The following is an 18133-nucleotide window of genomic DNA, read 5'->3' as shown; positions in this document are numbered from 1 at the left end:
CTCTGGATCATCTTCCCCACGAACTTCATCATTATTTTGAGGGCAACCTTTTTACTATGCGTTCATCAAAATTTATATTATTCAGAACGCATATATTTACTTCAGTTTTCATTGATTTAGATCTTAATTCAGTTATGAAATTGGCATAATAATTATTTAATTGGTACATTCTGTTGAGCCGTTCATAGAACCCGCGGCAATAAGCACGCGCGAGACATCGAGGGTTATCTTCGACGCGTCCACTCCCGCGTTTTTTTGTTTCGTTATTCAATTGTTATGTACGCGTTCCTCCTCGTGGTCGTATGATCGCATGGTCGGCCGTATAATGTATAATCTCGGAGTGTTAAAAATATATTTGTCTACTTATCAAGTGATTCGTTTATTTTAAGTTATTGAAGTGCATTCATCTTCTCATCAGGCATCAAAGTGCATTTATTTCCTTGTCAGGTTATGGACCTAAAAATCCATAAACTAAAATACTTAGGTTGCGCGTAAGGCTTTAGTTACTGTACCTACGACGAGGATAGACCCACTAGAAAGAAACGATCGCCTGTGAATTAGCGTTTAAATTACGAAAATTTAATGGAATTCGCATCTTTGTTGAATTGGTCACAATTATATAAACTTACTATTGCAATTCATAGAACCATGGAATTGTTTAGATTACCAGAAAATGGTAAAATGATTCATTTAAATGATGTTTTTCAACAGGACCTTGATATTTGGAGTGAATCTCCTGATTTACCATGGACAGCTGAGCGCTATAAAACAAAGGAGGATATAAAACATGATCCCGAAGCAGTGGGACGTGTAAGAAAATTCGCATTCATGGTTAAGAACGGTGATGGCCTAAGTGTACTTGATTGTTTGGTCTTTGCTAGATCACATATTTGTGATGAAGGCGAGTACAAGGTTAGGGCAGTTTGAGGATATCCATTTACGCTCGTATTTATCGCAGCTATAGACGCCCTGCCTTTAATTAGAGCATATCAGAAACGACTTCCAGGGTGGTATGCGTAAGGTAGTGTGCCGGTACCAGCGGTCGGGAATAAACTATACCAACTTATATTTCAAGAAATTTGATAAAACAGTTCTCGCTTGGCTTATTGAAGTAGCTTTTGATGTATTGATGTTAAACATCAGTTTTCTATATTATGAAGATCATAGTGTGGCAAATGTAGGAAAAGCTCTCTGCCCATTCGATTATATCCGAGACTATTTCATAAATACTAAAATATCTCTTGCAGATGGCCACAGGTTTAAAAAACAATCAGGTATAGCTTAATATTATCCTAATCCTGTGGATAACAATCAAGCAATGTGGAATTCTTCCTGAGGACCAAATTGTTCTTAGTGATAATAGCTTAATTAGCTCTTCTAGAAAGTGGTCGATTCCATGGTGCAATTCGTTCCTTCAAACAATTGAAATGCAGCTTAATGTAAACAAGAGTGAAGAAGGCAATACTATCTACCCTAAAATTTCTGGGTTATAGAATAAATCATGATACTCCTGAAAGACCAGATAAGAAAATCTCAGATCTACAAAATAGAGGCACAGGAAAAATAGATAAAGTCTAATCGTAAGGCTCGCGCTGAATTAGTCTTACTTATACATGCAAAAAAGTTGCAATAGATTTGAAGCTGCAACACCTCACATGAAATTTGGAAGAAGCTCGAGCCAGTGTATGCTTCCAAAGGACCAGCGAAAAAACCATATTTCTCAAGCATTTGTTTAGATATCACTCTAGGACATGATTTCGTTATCGTGAGTCAACAGGGTTATATAAATGACATTCTTAATCGATATGGGATGATGCGGGGAAAGTATCTAGTAGTTCCCTAGTATCACAAACTAATTAGCTTGTTAATATATTTGACTACAGGTACTAGACCAAATATATCCAATGTAATATCCAAGCTTGCTCAGGTTATCAATGATTTGCAACCACAGAATATGAGGGCTACAAAGCGGATCCTAAAGTATTTAACAGGTACGAGGACTCTTGAAATTAAATAAACCAGGTCTGATAAGAAGCTGTTGGGATATTTGGACCCAGACTGGGGTGGATGCGCCCATAACAGGTGATCCTATACAGGCTATACATTCCTTCTTGCGAACAGAATAATAGTATGGAAGTCACAGAAGCAGAGAACTGTGACATTATCGTCAACCAAGGTGGAATATATCAGCCTATCTGAGACAGTGGAGGAAGTTCTACATGTAAGGAGTCTCCTTGACGAATTAGTATTTAGGAAATTCACTGAGACTACTTTGAACATTGATAACAATAGGGCAAAATGTTTAGCTAGTGATCCTCTGTGTCATTCTTGAATTAAGCACATAGACATTAGGCATCACTTTGTTCGAGATGCAATTGGAAAGGGATTAGTTACCCTTAAACATGTTCCATTGAGCCAGATGATCGCGAATATTTTGACCAAGCCATTATCACGAGTAACACACTGGAGATATATCAATGAGCTTGGGTGTTGCTCTAAAGATAGTCATCTCAAAATTGAGCGTGCTTCTTGTTTAGTCAATAAGCAAAACAAATTATTTCTAAATGATTTTGGCCAAAAAATGTTCATGATTATTACGTAAACATAAATATGTATATTTTACATGTAGTTTTGAAAATTATAGTTTAAGTAGTGAGAACTATTACAGTAAATTGTTAAAAAATTTATTTACACATAAAAATAAATAAATGTATATAATTTTAATAACATTATTAAAGATGTTTTCTGTTCCTTTTGGCACGTATTTATGTAAAATATAAATTAAACATAAAAGCTGTTGATATTATTGAAACCAACTGGTCTATGTAAAAATTTCCAAAAATACTTTACAATCCGTTGTAAAGCAAATAATGCGATAACTAAATGCGATAATTTATGCGATAAATATTGCATAAATTAAGAGTTAACATGGAAAATACCTAATTTCAGAAACAAAAAATGATTAATGCTTTAATAGCTTGTAATAGAATTGTTGTCAATAATTGTTAATATTTTATATAATATGACACGTCTGCATTAATATTAATTCGAGTAATTTATTAATATCTGAAAATTAACATAATAACAAACACAATAAAATAGAATTATTTTTAACATTGTTAACAAACGAAGTCATTTCAAAACGAATCGTTTGTTTTTTTAAATAAAATACCTATGAAATTACTTAAAAATTATATCTGATTAAACAAATCGGTGTAATTTTTTTTTTATTTCACAAAAATAACATTTTCGGTCAGTAATGTCCAGATCTGGTTACAACTCAGAAGAAAATGTTTATTGGATGATGCATGCTTTTGTGTATGCGTATGTGGGAGTGAAAGAGTGGGAAAAGTTAAAAAAAGGAGTCGACGTATATGTCGAGATGTAACGTGAATCACGTAAGTAATCTATTACACAAGTTTCTCAAACGACATGAAATATTGAAAAATTATTTATTAGTGTTCCTATTTTGGAATTTACATTATTATATCACAATTCCTAATATTTGAATAAAATATGTAACTACATTGGCAAAGATTAAATTAAATATTTCATTCACAAAAGTATCTTAACGTGCGAAAAGACAGGTAACAGAAATATCTATTCAAAAGATTTTATAAAAAAATGACAGTACCTTGCATGTTGTTAAAAAAAGAAAGGTCACTGAAAAATAAGACTATCATCTTTTACATTTTTTTACTAACAGTGATACTGAGTGTACGATCAATCTTAAGAGCATGGCTAAATATGCCGTGAAAGAAATAAGGGATGAATTTGAAATTATATTTAAATATGAAAAATATAAATTTTAAGTAAAAAATTATTCGTATGTTTTAATTGGTACTCAGCACAGAGGTATACCTTTAACTCTTATTTCAATCACCCATCATCCCAGATTTACCAATCTCTGTGTATTAAATTTTTATTTCGGTCATTGTTCGTCTCCCTGGTATCCCTTGACCTCATTTGACCTTGGCTTTTTGATGGACCTTGAAATTCCTCGCATGACTTATATAAACCTTTGGGAATAATTAGAAAGGCCAGAATAGTCATTAAGAGTTCCTGAAAAGCCTTGATGCTTCTTAGAGGCCTTTCTAAGGCTTCACTGATGTTCAAAAGCTAATGTATTTAAGATAAGCGCTTTACTCTACGTTAACGTTAGTACAAAAGTGAAATGTCTGAAATGTAATGTTATTTCATTTTCGGTTAATTTTTGTAACAATTTTTGAACGAACATACTGTAACCGAAAAAAAATATACGAGTTTAAAAACGCTTTTAAATGGATAAAAAGAATGAAATAACAAATTTAAATGGTGAAGATGAACAATGAAAAATAAAAATAAGCTTCGTTTATTGGTATATATATATATACATATTTTCAACTCTTTGACAACTAATAGAAATATATGGATGATAAAATACTATTAAAGCGTCACATATACAAAAGGAAGATGTAGAGCAAAAAAAGAGATAAATTTACAAAGGTAATGTCGAAAAACTATGAAAGGCGTATATATGATACAGAAAACCATTTTTTATTTTTTTTTTCTTTCGCGTAGAGAAAAATTCCTAAACATAAAATTTTTCCTAAATTTGCATCATTTCCTTCAAGAGATCATTCTTAGCGGAAGTCAATGCTTCGAATCCCTTGTTCTCCTTCACTTCTGACCGATGTTATATAATAAAGATTTACATCAGAAACTGAAAATGTGTCTGTCTGATGTGTTTTCTTCACGATTTACCACCAAAACCACCCATTAAGTTACCAAGTCCTCCTGCTGCGCCCTGTTGAAGCTGTTTCATAATGTTTTGCAAACCTGGCATGCCACCTAAAAGGATAATTAAACAATTAATAAAAGAAACTAAATTAGTATAAATCATTATTAATATTAGAATAGATTAAAATTTATAAAAAAACTTACCCATTTGATGCAAAACTCGGGGGTCCATCATTTTAGCCATTTGATGATTTAATTTCGCCATTTGTGTGGAATTTACATTTTTCGTCATATCTCCTGCTTTAAATAATCCTTTAATGCCGCCCATTTTCTTTACAATAGCTGCAAACTTCGTGTACTGTGTAATTAAATCTTTGACTTCCTTTTCTGTTACTCCAGAACCTTGGGCTACTCTGACTATTCTGCCTGGCTGTTTACTAAACAATTTTGCGCCATCTCTATTGTCTAATTCTACAAACATTAATCAACATTAACAATCTTATACATCAAAATATGTAAGTAAATAAAATTAAGCGGATATGACCAATAAAAATAACGATATGATAAAATATTTCATTTTTGCAACTAAAGAAAGTAATAAGCATTAGTTTAACTGCAAAAAAACATTTACCAGAATCATTCATACTGTCCATAATTGTCATTAATCGTTTTAATCTTGCCATAGACTCCTGTTCTGTACCTTTAGACATAAAGTCTTGACTTAAGCCAGGAATCATCCCCTATTTAAAAGAAGATATTTACTACATTTTGTTCAGTTCATTCATTTTAAAAGTAAAACTAATAATTTTAAAAACTTAAAACTAATGTTAATATGTTCTGTGTTCAGATATTTGAGTTTAAACCTACAGAAACAAAAAAGCTCTTTGGAGCAATAATGAACAGCTTTAAGGATTGCACCTTATTCTACTAATTTAAACATTTTGAGTTAATGGTACTATAGTGAGTACTCATTATTCTCTATTGTGTGTGATTTATTAACTTTTTATTTAAAACTATCATCGTCTATATATCAACTATGAAACTATAAACGTGTTCAAGAAAATTGTTTAAATATGATAAAATTAATTTAATATGAAGTGTGTAAAAGAACATAAGATAAACATAAATTAGTTGTTAATACCAATGAAATCGCATACACGCAAAGTTAACGTGAAAATAATACTCACCATTAATTGAGAAACTGGACCCATTTTCATAATATTTTGAAACTGTTCATACATGTCCCTCAAAGTAAACTGGCCATGTTTAATTTTTTCAAGTAATTCTTCATTATCATCAAGATTTAATTCATTTACTTTGTCTATAAGACCTTCTATGTCACCCATACCCAACAGTTTACTAATAAAAGGTTTTGTTTTGAAGGGTTCTAAGTCGTCTATGTGTTCTCCTGTACCCACAAAAATCACTGGACTTTGTGTTGCAGCAACTCTGTAAAAATATATTCACAATAATATAAGAAACTTTCAAAATGTATAATAATAGAATGATAAGTAAACAAAATTATAGTTATGTAGATTAATGATATATATTATCTGTTATTCGAACTATGATTTATTTATTTAAAACAATAAAATGAATATAATATAAAAAGTATTTATCTATACATTAAATAAATTGTCCCTTATAAATTGCTCTTAATAAAAGTCAAATTTAACCCTTAGCACTCCTGGTTGTTTCGTAATCTTTCAGCAACTGCAACTAATTTTTATAGTATTCCTAGCGAAAATGAGAAATGCTATAACATTTCTTCGATCTTTTATTTTCCTTCTTAGTACAAAATTTGGATGTGTGGAAAATCTAATAATTTTAGGGTAGTTTCTTTAAGATTTATTAAAATATTTAATATTATAACTGGTGCAATATTGGAGCTTACAGAGTTCAAAGGGTTAAAGGACATTGAAACTTACGCTGAAAGTGCTCCACCACCTTTTGCATGACCATCAAGTTTTGTAATGATAATAGAACCGACATTTACACGTTCTTTAAATGCTTTTGCTTGAGCTTCACAAGCTTGACCTATTGTCGCATCCATCACGAAGATTATATTGTCCGGTTGCTAAAAACAATTTTCTCCCTCATTTCTTATGCGAAGAACACATTGAAAACAGGAAAGAATATAAGAAATAACAAATAATCTATAAGAAGTCATGAATGGAAGGATAAAAAAGGACTTGAAAGAAAAAATAAGAAATATTAGAACAGTAGCTCTGTCTCATATTATTTATCGATGAAAGAAGGAATAGAGAAAGGATTGTTAAAAACCATGATAGTAACAAATCACTTACAATTGCATTAGCAACTTGAAGCATTTCCTCGAACAGGGACTCTTCTTGCTTATGTCTACCACTTGTATCAACAATGATGATTTCGTAACCCTCCTTTTTAAACATGTCCACACCCTCCTGTGCTATTGCTACTGGATCTACTTCTGTGTAACTAATACAAGTTTTATATTTATAAACATAATAAATTCATTCATTCTTTAAATAGAAATTACAATTAAAAAGTGCAATTTTAACTAACCTTCCATAAAATGGAATTCTAGCTTTTGTTGCATTTTGTTTTATTTGATCGTAAGCACCAGCACGGAATGTGTCAGCACAAACTAAACATGCTTTCCAATTTTTTTTCAGATAGTGGTATGCAAGTTTTGTGCAAGTAGTAGTCTTTCCTGACCCTTGTAAACCAACGAACATAATAATATTTGGTCGTCCCTTTACAGGCTGATAAGCTTTTACTCCAGGATCAATCAACTACAATAAAATAAAATTAATGTATTAGAATAGTTTTAAAACTAATAAATTATTACTGTGTATTCAAAAAAAAATATAATAGTGGATCAAATGCAGAGAATGCAAGGGTCTCTAAGCTAAAACATCTTGCAGTCATCAGCAAAATATTACCTTTACAAGTTCTTTAAAGACGGCACTCTGTATCATCCTCCTTTTATTGAGACCACCTGCCATATCATCAAAATCAATAACAAAGCGGACATTTTCTCTTAATTTTTTTACAAGCTTTATGTTAACATCTGCTTCCAATAATGCAGCACATATTTCTTTTAACATAGAATTAAGAACCTGTAAACAACATAAAAAAAATCGTGTCAACAAAAATGAAGTAAGCAAATATACATATTTATTAAATGAAAAAGTAACTGTATACAATTAATTGTAGCATCATTTAAAACTATCTTTCATAATAACTTATAGTTAAAAAAGAAAATAATTATTAATATTAATTATTTTTTAATTGTATACGAATTACAATTAATTATTTGATCATAAATATTATAATTCTTTTTATTTACAATATAATCTTTGTTATTTAAAAGAAATAGTGTCTAATGTATCTAATTATTTAAAACATATGTTAAAAGTTTCATCATCATATATTATAATTAAGTACATACTTTGAAAATAATTTATAAATTCTCATGTTTTTAGTATGTACTGAGTAACTTTATCAAGGACTAATGGGTTAAAAAATACTTTAATATTTATTGATATATTTTTATTCAAATATTTATGAAGAATATAAATAAAATTTATATTTCTTATAACTGTATGAAATGTTATTCTAAAGAAAATAAAAAAGCTCTAATGAATATAAGTAATTAAATTATAAAACAATGAAGCTATTTATACTGTCTACATGTTTTGATTTCTCTCTGTCATCATTAAGTTTTAGGTTATGTTCATAAAAAATTACTTACCTCTTCATTGATAACAGTTGCATTACTTAAAGATCGTAACGCAGATGTAATTTTACGACCTAAATCCGCGAGAACCATTTTGTTATTACTATTTAACTTTTACACGGTTCAAATGACAAGATTTATGCAGACAGTTGTTATCCAAATTTTGCCAACACACTGTAATGACACATTCGGATTTTAGGACAGAGCAAAGCTGAATTTTTATAATTGTTAATTCAAAACCTAGAATTATAGATTTCGAAACAATTTAAAAACTATTTCTTCAAAAAATTCTTGTCAAGAACTATTTCTAGTTTGACACACAATATAACCCTTTCAACGTAGACAAAAAATAGGTTATGTTACGTCAGGTTAGACCATTGATAACTGCTATCAAATAAAGCATTTGTAACATATGGTGCTGATTCGAAAATATTACTAATATAAAATGTTTTGTTATACTTTCATCATATTTTAAAAAATAAGATAGAAATTTACGACAATTTAAAAATTTTGATTTTCCTAGAATTTTCTAGTGTATTTTATTTTTTATTTAATTAATATTAAGTACTATATATATATATATATATTAAAAATAGTGAATATTAATGTCATTTTCGAGTACATAAAAGAAAATATATATAACTACTTTATAAAATTATTCTCTTACTGATATCAAATTTTTTATTAAATTTTTTAATTCAATAAAGTATGTACAAATTAAATCATTAAAGGGTCACAACGTATTCATCAAATATTACACACTATTATAAGTACATACATGCTATCAGAAAAATTATAATTTGAAATTTGAAATTACCGCGCTTTTAACTTGACATGTAGTAGTTACCGTTTTATAGATAATGTTTTATAGTATTGTAATATCGTTCAGCCGTGCGGAACGAAGCCGCTTGTATATTTGTTCATACGATTGTTTTGAAATTTTTCTAATATGCAAAAAAACTTTATTTGATATATCCTTTTTAACATATAGTTAAGAAAATAAAACTATTTATGAATATTATTTTTGTTTCCATAAGTTATAAAATTAAATTAAGCATTTGTAAAGTTAAACTTAATACGTTGATTCAAATTATGAGTAAACATTTGTGAGATATTGAAATGTCTGTGCTAATTAAAAGTATAAATCGTTCATATTCTAATAAAATTAAGGTTAAGTGTCGAATATGAGTTAAATGTAATTATTTGTAATAATTGAACATTATTGAGGTTAGACAATGAGGATATAATGTATTAGGAGAAATGTCCTGTGAATCTTTCAAAGATCGACAGGAAAACGAAATTGAAGTCTTGAAGGTGAGTCTAAAAGTACATGAAATTAAAATTCAGACTATTAAAGTACTATGTTTTATACCTATATTTTTTATTGTGTTTTATATTTTAATACGATTCTTCAACTAAGAAATTAAAATTTATAATAGGTAAAGTTTAGTGACTGTTCAATAATAATAATAGTTTTAAATTATTTATAATTTATTTTATTTTTATTATATATTTATGATTTCATTAACTTTATTATTTTATTTTTGGACAATTATGATGTAAGTTTTAATAATATTATGTTATAATAGTTCATCTTTTATTAATTAAATAATTTTTTTAATGTTATATTAAAATACATCTTTTCCTCAATTTTTATTGTATTATTTACTGTATAATTTAAAATTCAATAAAACCAATGTGAACAAATTGAAATTAATAAACATAGTAGATATTATTATATACTAATTAAATTTTATATACGTTTTACATAATAAAAGCCTTTTTAAAACATAAGATGATGTAATAATATTAATTGTAAACATATTATTAAATAAATATGTTCATTTTTATAAATGTAACTAAAAATTGTCCAAATAAAACAGAATCATTTTACATTTATTCGAAAAGTCTTGCCAATTTGCCAATTTATTTTGTCAAAATGTATGTTTTGTATTCAATATCTCTAATTTCTAATAATTATAAATTTAGTAGTTCTTGGTCATTTAAATTATCAATTAATTTTATAATGAAATAGATAAGAAGATGAAAATAAAATAGTATTGTTTGCCATACAGAGTATTTTTGGAGATGAATTTTGTGATTTACGACGTGGAAAAAATAAACGAAAATGGCAACCCTTAGATATATTGGTAACTTTAATACCTCAGAGAGGTATGTCTGGTCCAGCTGAAGTATACGCACAAATCGACTTACATGTAACATGCAGTGATAAATATCCTGATGAGTAAGTTTCTTGTAAGGATTTATGAACATATGTTGTAATTTGTTAAAGAAAACATGTTTTAATTAAAAACTAATGCTCATGAAACATGTTTTTTCATTTTATAATCTACATTCATATCATAAAATATTAATATATATTTATAAACCATTGTTTGCAACATTTCATTTATAAAGATTATACAAAATTTAGAGTAACATTGATAAAATAAAAATGAGAACTACATTACTTTCATCCTAACAAATCTCATATTTAAAACAATAAATTTTCCCAATATTTTATATTTATAAGACAAATACTTAAAATACCAATTTACCTAATAATTTTGTAATTACAAGAATAGTGTTTTTTGTTTAATAAATTACAGAGTACCACACATAGAACTGCAAAACAGCAGAGGCTTATCCAATCAACAGGTTGGAGTATTATATTCTGAATTAGTAGATCTTACAACTCGTTTACGTGGAGAAGTAATGATCTTTGAATTAGCTCAACATGTTGAAAAATACCTTCACAAAAATAACAAGCCAGGCTATAGCAGCTTTTATGAAGAAATGGTTTCAAGGCGCCAAGAAAAAATTGAACTTGAAATGGTGGAAAAACAATTGCAGGAAGATAAAGAAAGACAGGTTAAACAATAAGATTTATGTTATGACTAATATTATCTTAAAGCCAATTAAAGATATTATGGTAACCCTGGAATGAAACTTTTACAGATTTTTAATTGGTTATTTATAAAAGATGCTTTGTTAATAATACAAAAAATTCTAGGTATTACAGGATGAAATTCAAAAAAGGCAAGAAGCTTTGAAAGCTGAAAGTCGTAATCGAAAGGAATCAATTCGCTTGTCCAATGACCGATCAGAAAATCCATCGCAGGCAGTATTATTTCCTCCGCAGGAGAGATTACGGCTTTATTCTCGACGGAGATGTGCTAGTAGTTCCGAAAGTTCTGATGGCTTTTTATGCGAACACAGAGGCACAAAATTATTGCACTTTGATCACAATAAAGGTGTATAATTTATAATAATCATTCACTACACTTTGCTAAATAATGACAGATGGAAGATCAAAATGAAATCATATGATATCTTTAAGATGCATTTATCCAAATAGTTATTTACAAGATGCATCCAAATAACTATTAATTATAAAATTTGTAATTTTTACATCTAAGAAGAGGATAATAAAAAGTAGATGAAGTTTTTAAAATAGAAAGTACAATAAAGAATAAAATCATTTCAATCTTTCTAAGAATAACTTGCATTTTTTAAACATTTGAATGGAAATTTAAATTCACATTTAATAAATATTATAATTTTTATAGATGAACGACAAATATACAGAGGAAAATGTATGGGTCATAGTACTAAAGGATCAGTTGTGTACGCGGGTGTGGATATGATATCTGGTGAATTATTCGCAATTAGTGAATGGACATTTAAAAAAAATAATAATATTGATGAAAATAACATGCAACATATTACTAAACAAATAGGAAGTCTCGAGCAAGAAATAAATCATTTATATAAATTACATCATCCAAATCTTGTGCACTATCTAAATATGAAGTACTTACAGAATGAAGACGAAACATTACTTTATGTTCTTCAAGAGTTTGTGGTAAGTTTATAGTTTACAAGTAAATAAGTAATTTTAATAGAAATATGTTTTATATAATACTAACAAATACAGTAATATTAAAAGCAATAAATTGCAACAAAAACAAGGCAATATTATACTTACATTATTTGATACATGAAGTTACAGAAATCATAAATCGCAATAATAAACATTTAGTATTTAAAAAAAGACGAATCATTTTATTACTGTATTTTGCATAAATTTTTTCCTAAAAGACAAAGTAGAATTTTGTACGTTAATAGTTTATTATTAGATAGGTACTAGCTGTTCCTTCTTCTTGTTGGAGAATATCCCGGTGGATATCGATCTTCTTAGATATCTAGCAACTGGAATCTTATTCGCTTTGAAGTACCTCCATGACAATAATGTTGTTCACAAAGACTTACGTGATACGAGTATTTATATTGATCGTGCAGGAACAGTTAAGTTATCGGATTATTCACTTAACAAACGTTTGACCGACATTTATCAAACGTGTACAATAGTCAAGCCTGAACAAGATTTTCCTAGCATCCAGGGAAGAGGTGGGAAAAAAGCTGATATTTATCGGTTTGGTGTCCTTATGTTTTCCTTACTGAATGGAGTTATTGCTTCTGGAGATAAAATTGACCCAACAATGATTAATCAGGTATTTACTAATTTTCTATAAGTATAATATTTATTTTTCCAACAAATTTGTAGGAAAGCTGTTATTATTCTTTTTTTAAACAAAAGGTTGATACATTTATATTTTTTGATCGTAAATTTTTTAATTAGTTGAAAGAACATTCATTTTCGTAAAGTAAAGTTTTATGAATATTTCAGCCTGATCTCCAGGATTTTTTACAAAAGTGTCTGATTAATGATGAACGTAAGCGTTGGTCCGCTGAACAATTATTACAGCATACATTCATAAAAGCACCTCTAGCTCGAACATTATCACCTCCAAAAATACCACGCAGAGAGGAACAAGAGAACCACGAACCTGAGGAAACCGATGCAGATATCCGACAATATGTGCCGCCTTTAGGTGGTCATTCAAGAATTACAAATGAATTCGAAGTTCTTGAATGGCTCGGTAAAGGTGCCTTTGGCGATGTACTTAAAGTGAAAAATAAGTTAGATGGTGGAATTTATGCCATCAAAAGAATAGAACTTAATCCAAAAAATAAACAGTTGAACAGGAAGATTACTAGAGAAGTGAAATTATTGTCACGTATGAATCATGAAAACGTAGTGCGATATTATAATTCCTGGATAGAGAGTGCTACCATAACTGACGAAACGGAAAAAGAATGTGAAACACCTTTAGAAAAGAAAAACAAAGACTTACTTAATGTAAATATCATTCTGATTACTGTATTTGAAGCGATTCTGTTATTACTCTCTTAAACTGTATTATGTTGTCAGCTTAACTTTTATTTCATTTTTCTATTTCATTACTTACCAATCTCTATTAGATGATAAATTAGCCTTATAAATTATTCTTATCAATCAAAAAGATACATATAAACAATGTTGCAGTAATACAAATTAAAATCATAGGTACATTGTTGTAACTTTAAACTGATTGTTTAGCACTTGGGTACGGACGATATCGAAAAATTAGCTCCGCCATTGCAAGACGTAGAGTGGAATATTTCGTATAAATCTCGTACAAACACCACACTACCACAGGATAGCGATGAAGACAACAGTGATGCTTCAAGTGATACCGACAGTGACGAAGATTGTGCGTTTTTGTAAGAAATCGTTTATTCTGGAACTTATATAGATAAATACGATAAATACTTATACAATAAACGTACGATGTTTAGCTAAAAATATTTTTTATCAAATAAATTGTTTATTGAGATTATCGTTACGTCTATATTACAATTAAAATTCATTGTATTAATTTTCTTTTGGAACTGTACAAGTTTTAGAATCATAAATGAAATTTATATGAACATAAGTTTAAAAGATAATGAAATTTTTACAAAAAATGTAGAAAATTAAACAATAATCATAAATTATTTTCCAGAATGCGAAATTTGTTAAGAATAGATTCTTCCGATAGTATAGAATTTGAAAGAGATTCGAATTTTCAAGAATCTTTGTCCAGCGTGAAAGAAGATGAAAGTGAAGATGCAAATAAATCAAAAGAAACAACAAGAGAGATTCAGTTTATGTATATTCAAATGGAATTTTGTGAAAAGAGCACTCTTCGAACAGCTATCGATGGAGGTCTCTATGAAGATCAAGAAAGAGTATGGAGACTATTCCGAGAAATTGTTGAAGGTTTAGCACATATCCACCAACAAGGCATGATACACAGAGATCTTAAACCAGTGAATATATTTTTGGATAGCAATGATCATGTAAAGATTGGAGATTTTGGCCTAGCTACAACAAACATATTTTCATCATTTGTCCAGACTATGGAGATTGACAAAGAATCGCAAACTATGGAAAAAGGTAAATATCATATGATTTATATACATTAATTTTTACTAATAAATCAGTCTACATATTATTTTATTATTACTATTTACATTAATAGTTTAATGTAATTAGATTGGAAACCAGTTTCACCTGTGTACTTACTTTAATCTAGGAAACGACTTATATGCCTTAAAATTCTTATATGATGTAAATAAATATTTTTAATTTTATTGGAAAATATAATTTCTTTTTTTTTCTTAATTTAGGGATAATATTTTAATAAGTGATTTTCTAGGATTTAGTTTTGGTACAGAAGACGTGGGTTCTTTAACAGGACAAGTGGGCACGGCATTGTATGTAGCGCCGGAGCTTACAACGAAAGCGGTAAAAGCTATTTACAATCAAAAAGTTGATATTTATAGTCTCGGAATAATATTATTTGAAATGAGTTACAAGCCGTTAACAACAGGAATGGAACGAATTACGATTTTGCTCAATTTACGGTTAAAAGAAATCATATTTCCCCCAGAAATGCAGCAGCCAGATATGACGTTGCAAACTCATATCCTACGGTAAATATTAAATAAATTTTATTGTATTACAAACCTCTTTATTCTAACTATGTAATAATTTTTTTCTATTGGTGGTAATATTAGAGTGATGTTAAAGGCATTTATTAGGTATTTAATACATAACCAGATACATAATTTTAACTAATTAAATAAAATATCTCACAATTGCAGATGGTTATTAAACCACGATCCCAGTCAACGACCTACAGCACAAGAACTTCTCTCTTCGGAATATTTACCTCCTCCGCGTCTCGAAGAAACCGAATTACAAGAAATGATTCGACGTACACTCTCTAACAACCAGAGCAAAGCGTATAAATATTTAATTTCGTGTTGTTTTATGCAAGAAGTTACACCGGCAGACGATATCACATATGATATGAATTTACCTAGTAGGAGTCGTATAAATTTTTTGTCTTGGAAAAAATATCAAGAGAGAGTGAAGTGCAAAGTGATTGAAATTTTTCAAAAACACGGTGGCATTTATTTAGACACGCCGCTCTTGATGCCGAAGTCGCGACAGTTTTGTAGTTTTTCAGATTCAAGTGTAAAATTAATGACTCGTAACGGAAACGTTGTTTGTATTCCCCATGATCTACGTGCTCCTTTTGCAAGATACGTAGTTTGGAATAATGTTTTGCACATCAGAAGATATGCCATTGAAAGAGTTTTCAGAGAAAAGAAGGTACTTACAAATTTTTCTTTCTACTTACATATTTATTTGTAACAAATGACCTTGATGATTTTCATTAATTTCTTTATTCCACTCTATATCGTAGGTACTAAGTCACTTTGTTTATTCTCTATGATAATAGTTTTAAAATGTTATTATTAAAATTTAATACAGCTTATAAACATATTTAAAATAACTTTATCATCTTCATTATAGTTTTTTTTTATTATTTGTTTTTAAATATTTACAATGGTATCAATTTTTGTTTACAATTGATACACGTTTACATTCCATAGGTTCTGGGCTTCCATCCCCGAGAACTTTATGAATGTGCATTCGACATAATAAGTCCTACTGCTAATAATTTATTAATGGAAGCTGAATTAATACATATTGTCTGGGAAGTGATAAACGAATTGCCCTCGTTACAAGAACGGAATTTCACGATTCGCCTAAATCATGCTTCCTTACTAAAAGCTGTGTTAATGTATTGTGGAATTGATCAAGAAAAGTATCAAGATATTTATTCTATTCTTCAAGATGCACGCGATGGAAAGTTTTCTAGATTTCAAATACAAACGCATTTAATAAGCCTTTGTCTGACTGATCAAGCCATGGAAACGTTATTCAATTTATTTGAGACTGAGAGTTCTATTGCTAAAATTCATAGTGTGTTGAAGACTATAACTAAAAGAAAAGGAGACGCCGCAACATTAGCTAAAGAAGGACTAAAAGAAATCGAGACTGTAATGGAATATATTGAACTATTAGGTATTAAGGTAAGATAATACAGTGGAAAAAATAGTTTATAGATTTACTATGTATTGTGTTTAATTATAATGTTTTTTTTCCTAATATAACTTAATATAATCATTTAAAAACATAATAAATATTACATCTTTCAGTGGTCAGTAGTAGTGGTACCCCTTTTGGTACATAATATAAATCAACATAGTGGTATAATTTATCAAATAACGTGCGAAGTTAAACGGCGTAGAAGAAAATGCGGAGAAGAAGTGATAGCAGCAGGTGGACGTTACGACAAAATGCTATCTTCTTTTAGGAAAATTCTTGAACGTACAGAAATGGCCAGCAAAGAAACTAAGCAGTACGGTGTTGGAATCAGTATATCATTAGAGAAACTTGTTTCTGCTGTTTTGGAGACATCAGAATCCTCAGAAAATAAGTATGGTATCGATGTTGCCATTTCCTGCTTGGGCAATCCTCATCGAGAGAAAGAGATGATAAATCTCTTGAAAGAATTGTGGAGTTTTGGACTGAAAGTTACAACTTTAGATTTAGCATCCGTTGAAGAAATTCTCGAATATTGCAGAGAACATTCGATCAATCAAGTTGTTATTTTAAAAGCCAGCGAGAAAGGAAGTATGAGAGTCCACAGTTGGGAACGGGATAGATTTCAAGAAAAGAGAATAGCAACTCAAGAGGTCGGAGAATTTTTCCAAAGATTAGACACATCTATACCCATTTTAAACAGATCAGAGAGTAAAGCAGCAACAAACGAAAACTTTTTAAGCAATAGTAATCCGATTAACATTAACGTTAACTTTATTTTGTCAGAAAAGGACAAACTTTCTGGTAGTTTTAGGAGGAGTTTGAAAAATTCTATATTTGCTCAGATGTCAACATATTTACAAAGAATTGCATATAAAATTCCGATCGAAATTTTTGCAATATCTTTAGAAATGAGTGTGATCAGAACAATTATAAGTTTTTTGGAAATTGATGAGGAAGATCAAGATTTTCTTAAGAGTATACAAGTCATTATTGATAAGTAAGTATTTATTAATCAGATATTAATGAAATTCTTTATATGGTTTCAATACGTTTACATATATCACAATTGTAATCTTTTTAGACACGCAAGACACAAAAAATACATAAAGGAAATATGCGAAAAATTGCGAGAAACGAGAAGGGAGAAATTGAGACCTGTACTGATACTATATAGTTTAATAGACAGTCAATATATGACTCTTTTATAAATAGTTTATTATTTTACAAAAGTTTATAATTATATATGTACAAGTTATTACATGAAAGAAATAATTTGTCACATAACTAAGTAATTCATAATAAAAAATGATTTGATTTTTATATTAAAACGATAATTTTAACACAACCATAATGCAAAACAACTT

General features: G+C 29.1%; 3 protein-coding genes across 8 annotated transcripts; 2 read left to right on the top strand and 1 right to left on the bottom strand.

The window, feature by feature from the left end:
• Positions 1 to 10: 10 nt before the first annotated feature.
• Positions 11 to 6255, top strand: LOC116424215 (uncharacterized). Of its 5 annotated transcripts, none has more exons than XR_012998916.1 (3): positions 11 to 1021; positions 1248 to 5234; positions 6103 to 6255. XR_012998916.1 is itself a non-coding variant. In XM_076369015.1 (2 exons), exons 1-2 carry the CDS (start codon positions 583 to 585, stop codon positions 1278 to 1280), a joined length of 261 nt encoding a protein of 86 aa, XP_076225130.1. In that variant the 5' UTR covers positions 184 to 582; the 3' UTR covers positions 1281 to 2729. The 5 variants fall into 5 exon arrangements, 2 of the variants coding, with proteins under 2 accessions (XP_076225130.1, XP_076225129.1); XR_012998915.1 differs by having other exon boundaries at positions 13 to 1177; XR_012998914.1 differs by lacking the exon at positions 6103 to 6255 and having other exon boundaries at positions 194 to 912; positions 1248 to 1765; positions 1884 to 2729.
• Srp54k (signal recognition particle 54k) lies at positions 4516 to 8847 on the bottom strand. Its single transcript, XM_031970303.2, has 9 exons — positions 8456 to 8847; positions 7644 to 7820; positions 7264 to 7493; positions 7026 to 7176; positions 6648 to 6796; positions 5907 to 6168; positions 5351 to 5459; positions 4924 to 5190; positions 4516 to 4830 (listed from the first exon to the last, which is right to left on the bottom strand). Exons 1-9 carry the CDS (start codon positions 8531 to 8533, stop codon positions 4733 to 4735), a joined length of 1521 nt encoding a protein of 506 aa, XP_031826163.1. The 5' UTR covers positions 8534 to 8847; the 3' UTR covers positions 4516 to 4732.
• A 453-nt stretch (positions 8848 to 9300) lies between these two features.
• On the top strand, positions 9301 to 18037 carry Gcn2 (eukaryotic translation initiation factor 2 alpha kinase Gcn2). Of its 2 annotated transcripts, none has more exons than XM_076368899.1 (14): positions 9301 to 9754; positions 10516 to 10685; positions 11050 to 11311; positions 11463 to 11694; positions 12010 to 12305; positions 12580 to 12954; positions 13131 to 13643; positions 13884 to 14047; positions 14329 to 14762; positions 15025 to 15301; positions 15473 to 15986; positions 16271 to 16753; positions 16880 to 17766; positions 17851 to 18037. In XM_076368899.1, exons 1-14 carry the CDS (start codon positions 9701 to 9703, stop codon positions 17975 to 17977), a joined length of 4788 nt encoding a protein of 1595 aa, XP_076225014.1. In that variant the 5' UTR covers positions 9301 to 9700; the 3' UTR covers positions 17978 to 18037. The 2 variants fall into 2 exon arrangements, with proteins under 2 accessions (XP_076225014.1, XP_031826312.2); XM_031970452.2 differs by having other exon boundaries at positions 11454 to 11694.
• The last annotated feature ends 96 nt before the right edge of the window (positions 18038 to 18133 follow it).

Source organism: Nomia melanderi, chromosome 7, assembly GCF_051020985.1.
Source record: "Nomia melanderi isolate GNS246 chromosome 7, iyNomMela1, whole genome shotgun sequence".
Taxonomy (NCBI): Eukaryota; Metazoa; Arthropoda; class Insecta; order Hymenoptera; family Halictidae; genus Nomia; species Nomia melanderi.
The sequence above is the reverse complement of the archived record's forward strand: the minus strand, read 5'-3'. Positions and strand labels throughout refer to the sequence as shown.

Coding starts and splice junctions, on each gene's coding strand:
- Srp54k (XM_031970303.2), bottom strand. CDS start 8,533: ATGGTTCTCGCGGATTTAGGTCGTAAAATTACATCTGCGTTACGATCT. Junction 6,797..7,025: donor TTCAAGTTGCTAATGCAATT/GTAAGTGATTTG, acceptor AATTGTTTTTAG/CAACCGGACAATATAATCTT. Junction 4,831..4,923: donor CCGAGTTTTGCATCAAATGG/GTAAGTTTTTTT, acceptor TTATCCTTTTAG/GTGGCATGCCAGGTTTGCAA.
- Gcn2 (XM_031970452.2), top strand. CDS start 9,701: ATGTCCTGTGAATCTTTCAAAGATCGACAGGAAAACGAAATTGAAGTC. Junction 12,955..13,130: donor ACCCAACAATGATTAATCAG/GTATTTACTAAT, acceptor TGAATATTTCAG/CCTGATCTCCAGGATTTTTT. Junction 14,763..15,024: donor ATCGCAAACTATGGAAAAAG/GTAAATATCATA, acceptor GTGATTTTCTAG/GATTTAGTTTTGGTACAGAA.
- LOC116424215 (XM_076369014.1), top strand. CDS start 583: ATGGAATTCGCATCTTTGTTGAATTGGTCACAATTATATAAACTTACT. Junction 913..1,247: donor GTGATGAAGGCGAGTACAAG/GTTAGGGCAGTT, acceptor TATCTCTTGCAG/ATGGCCACAGGTTTAAAAAA.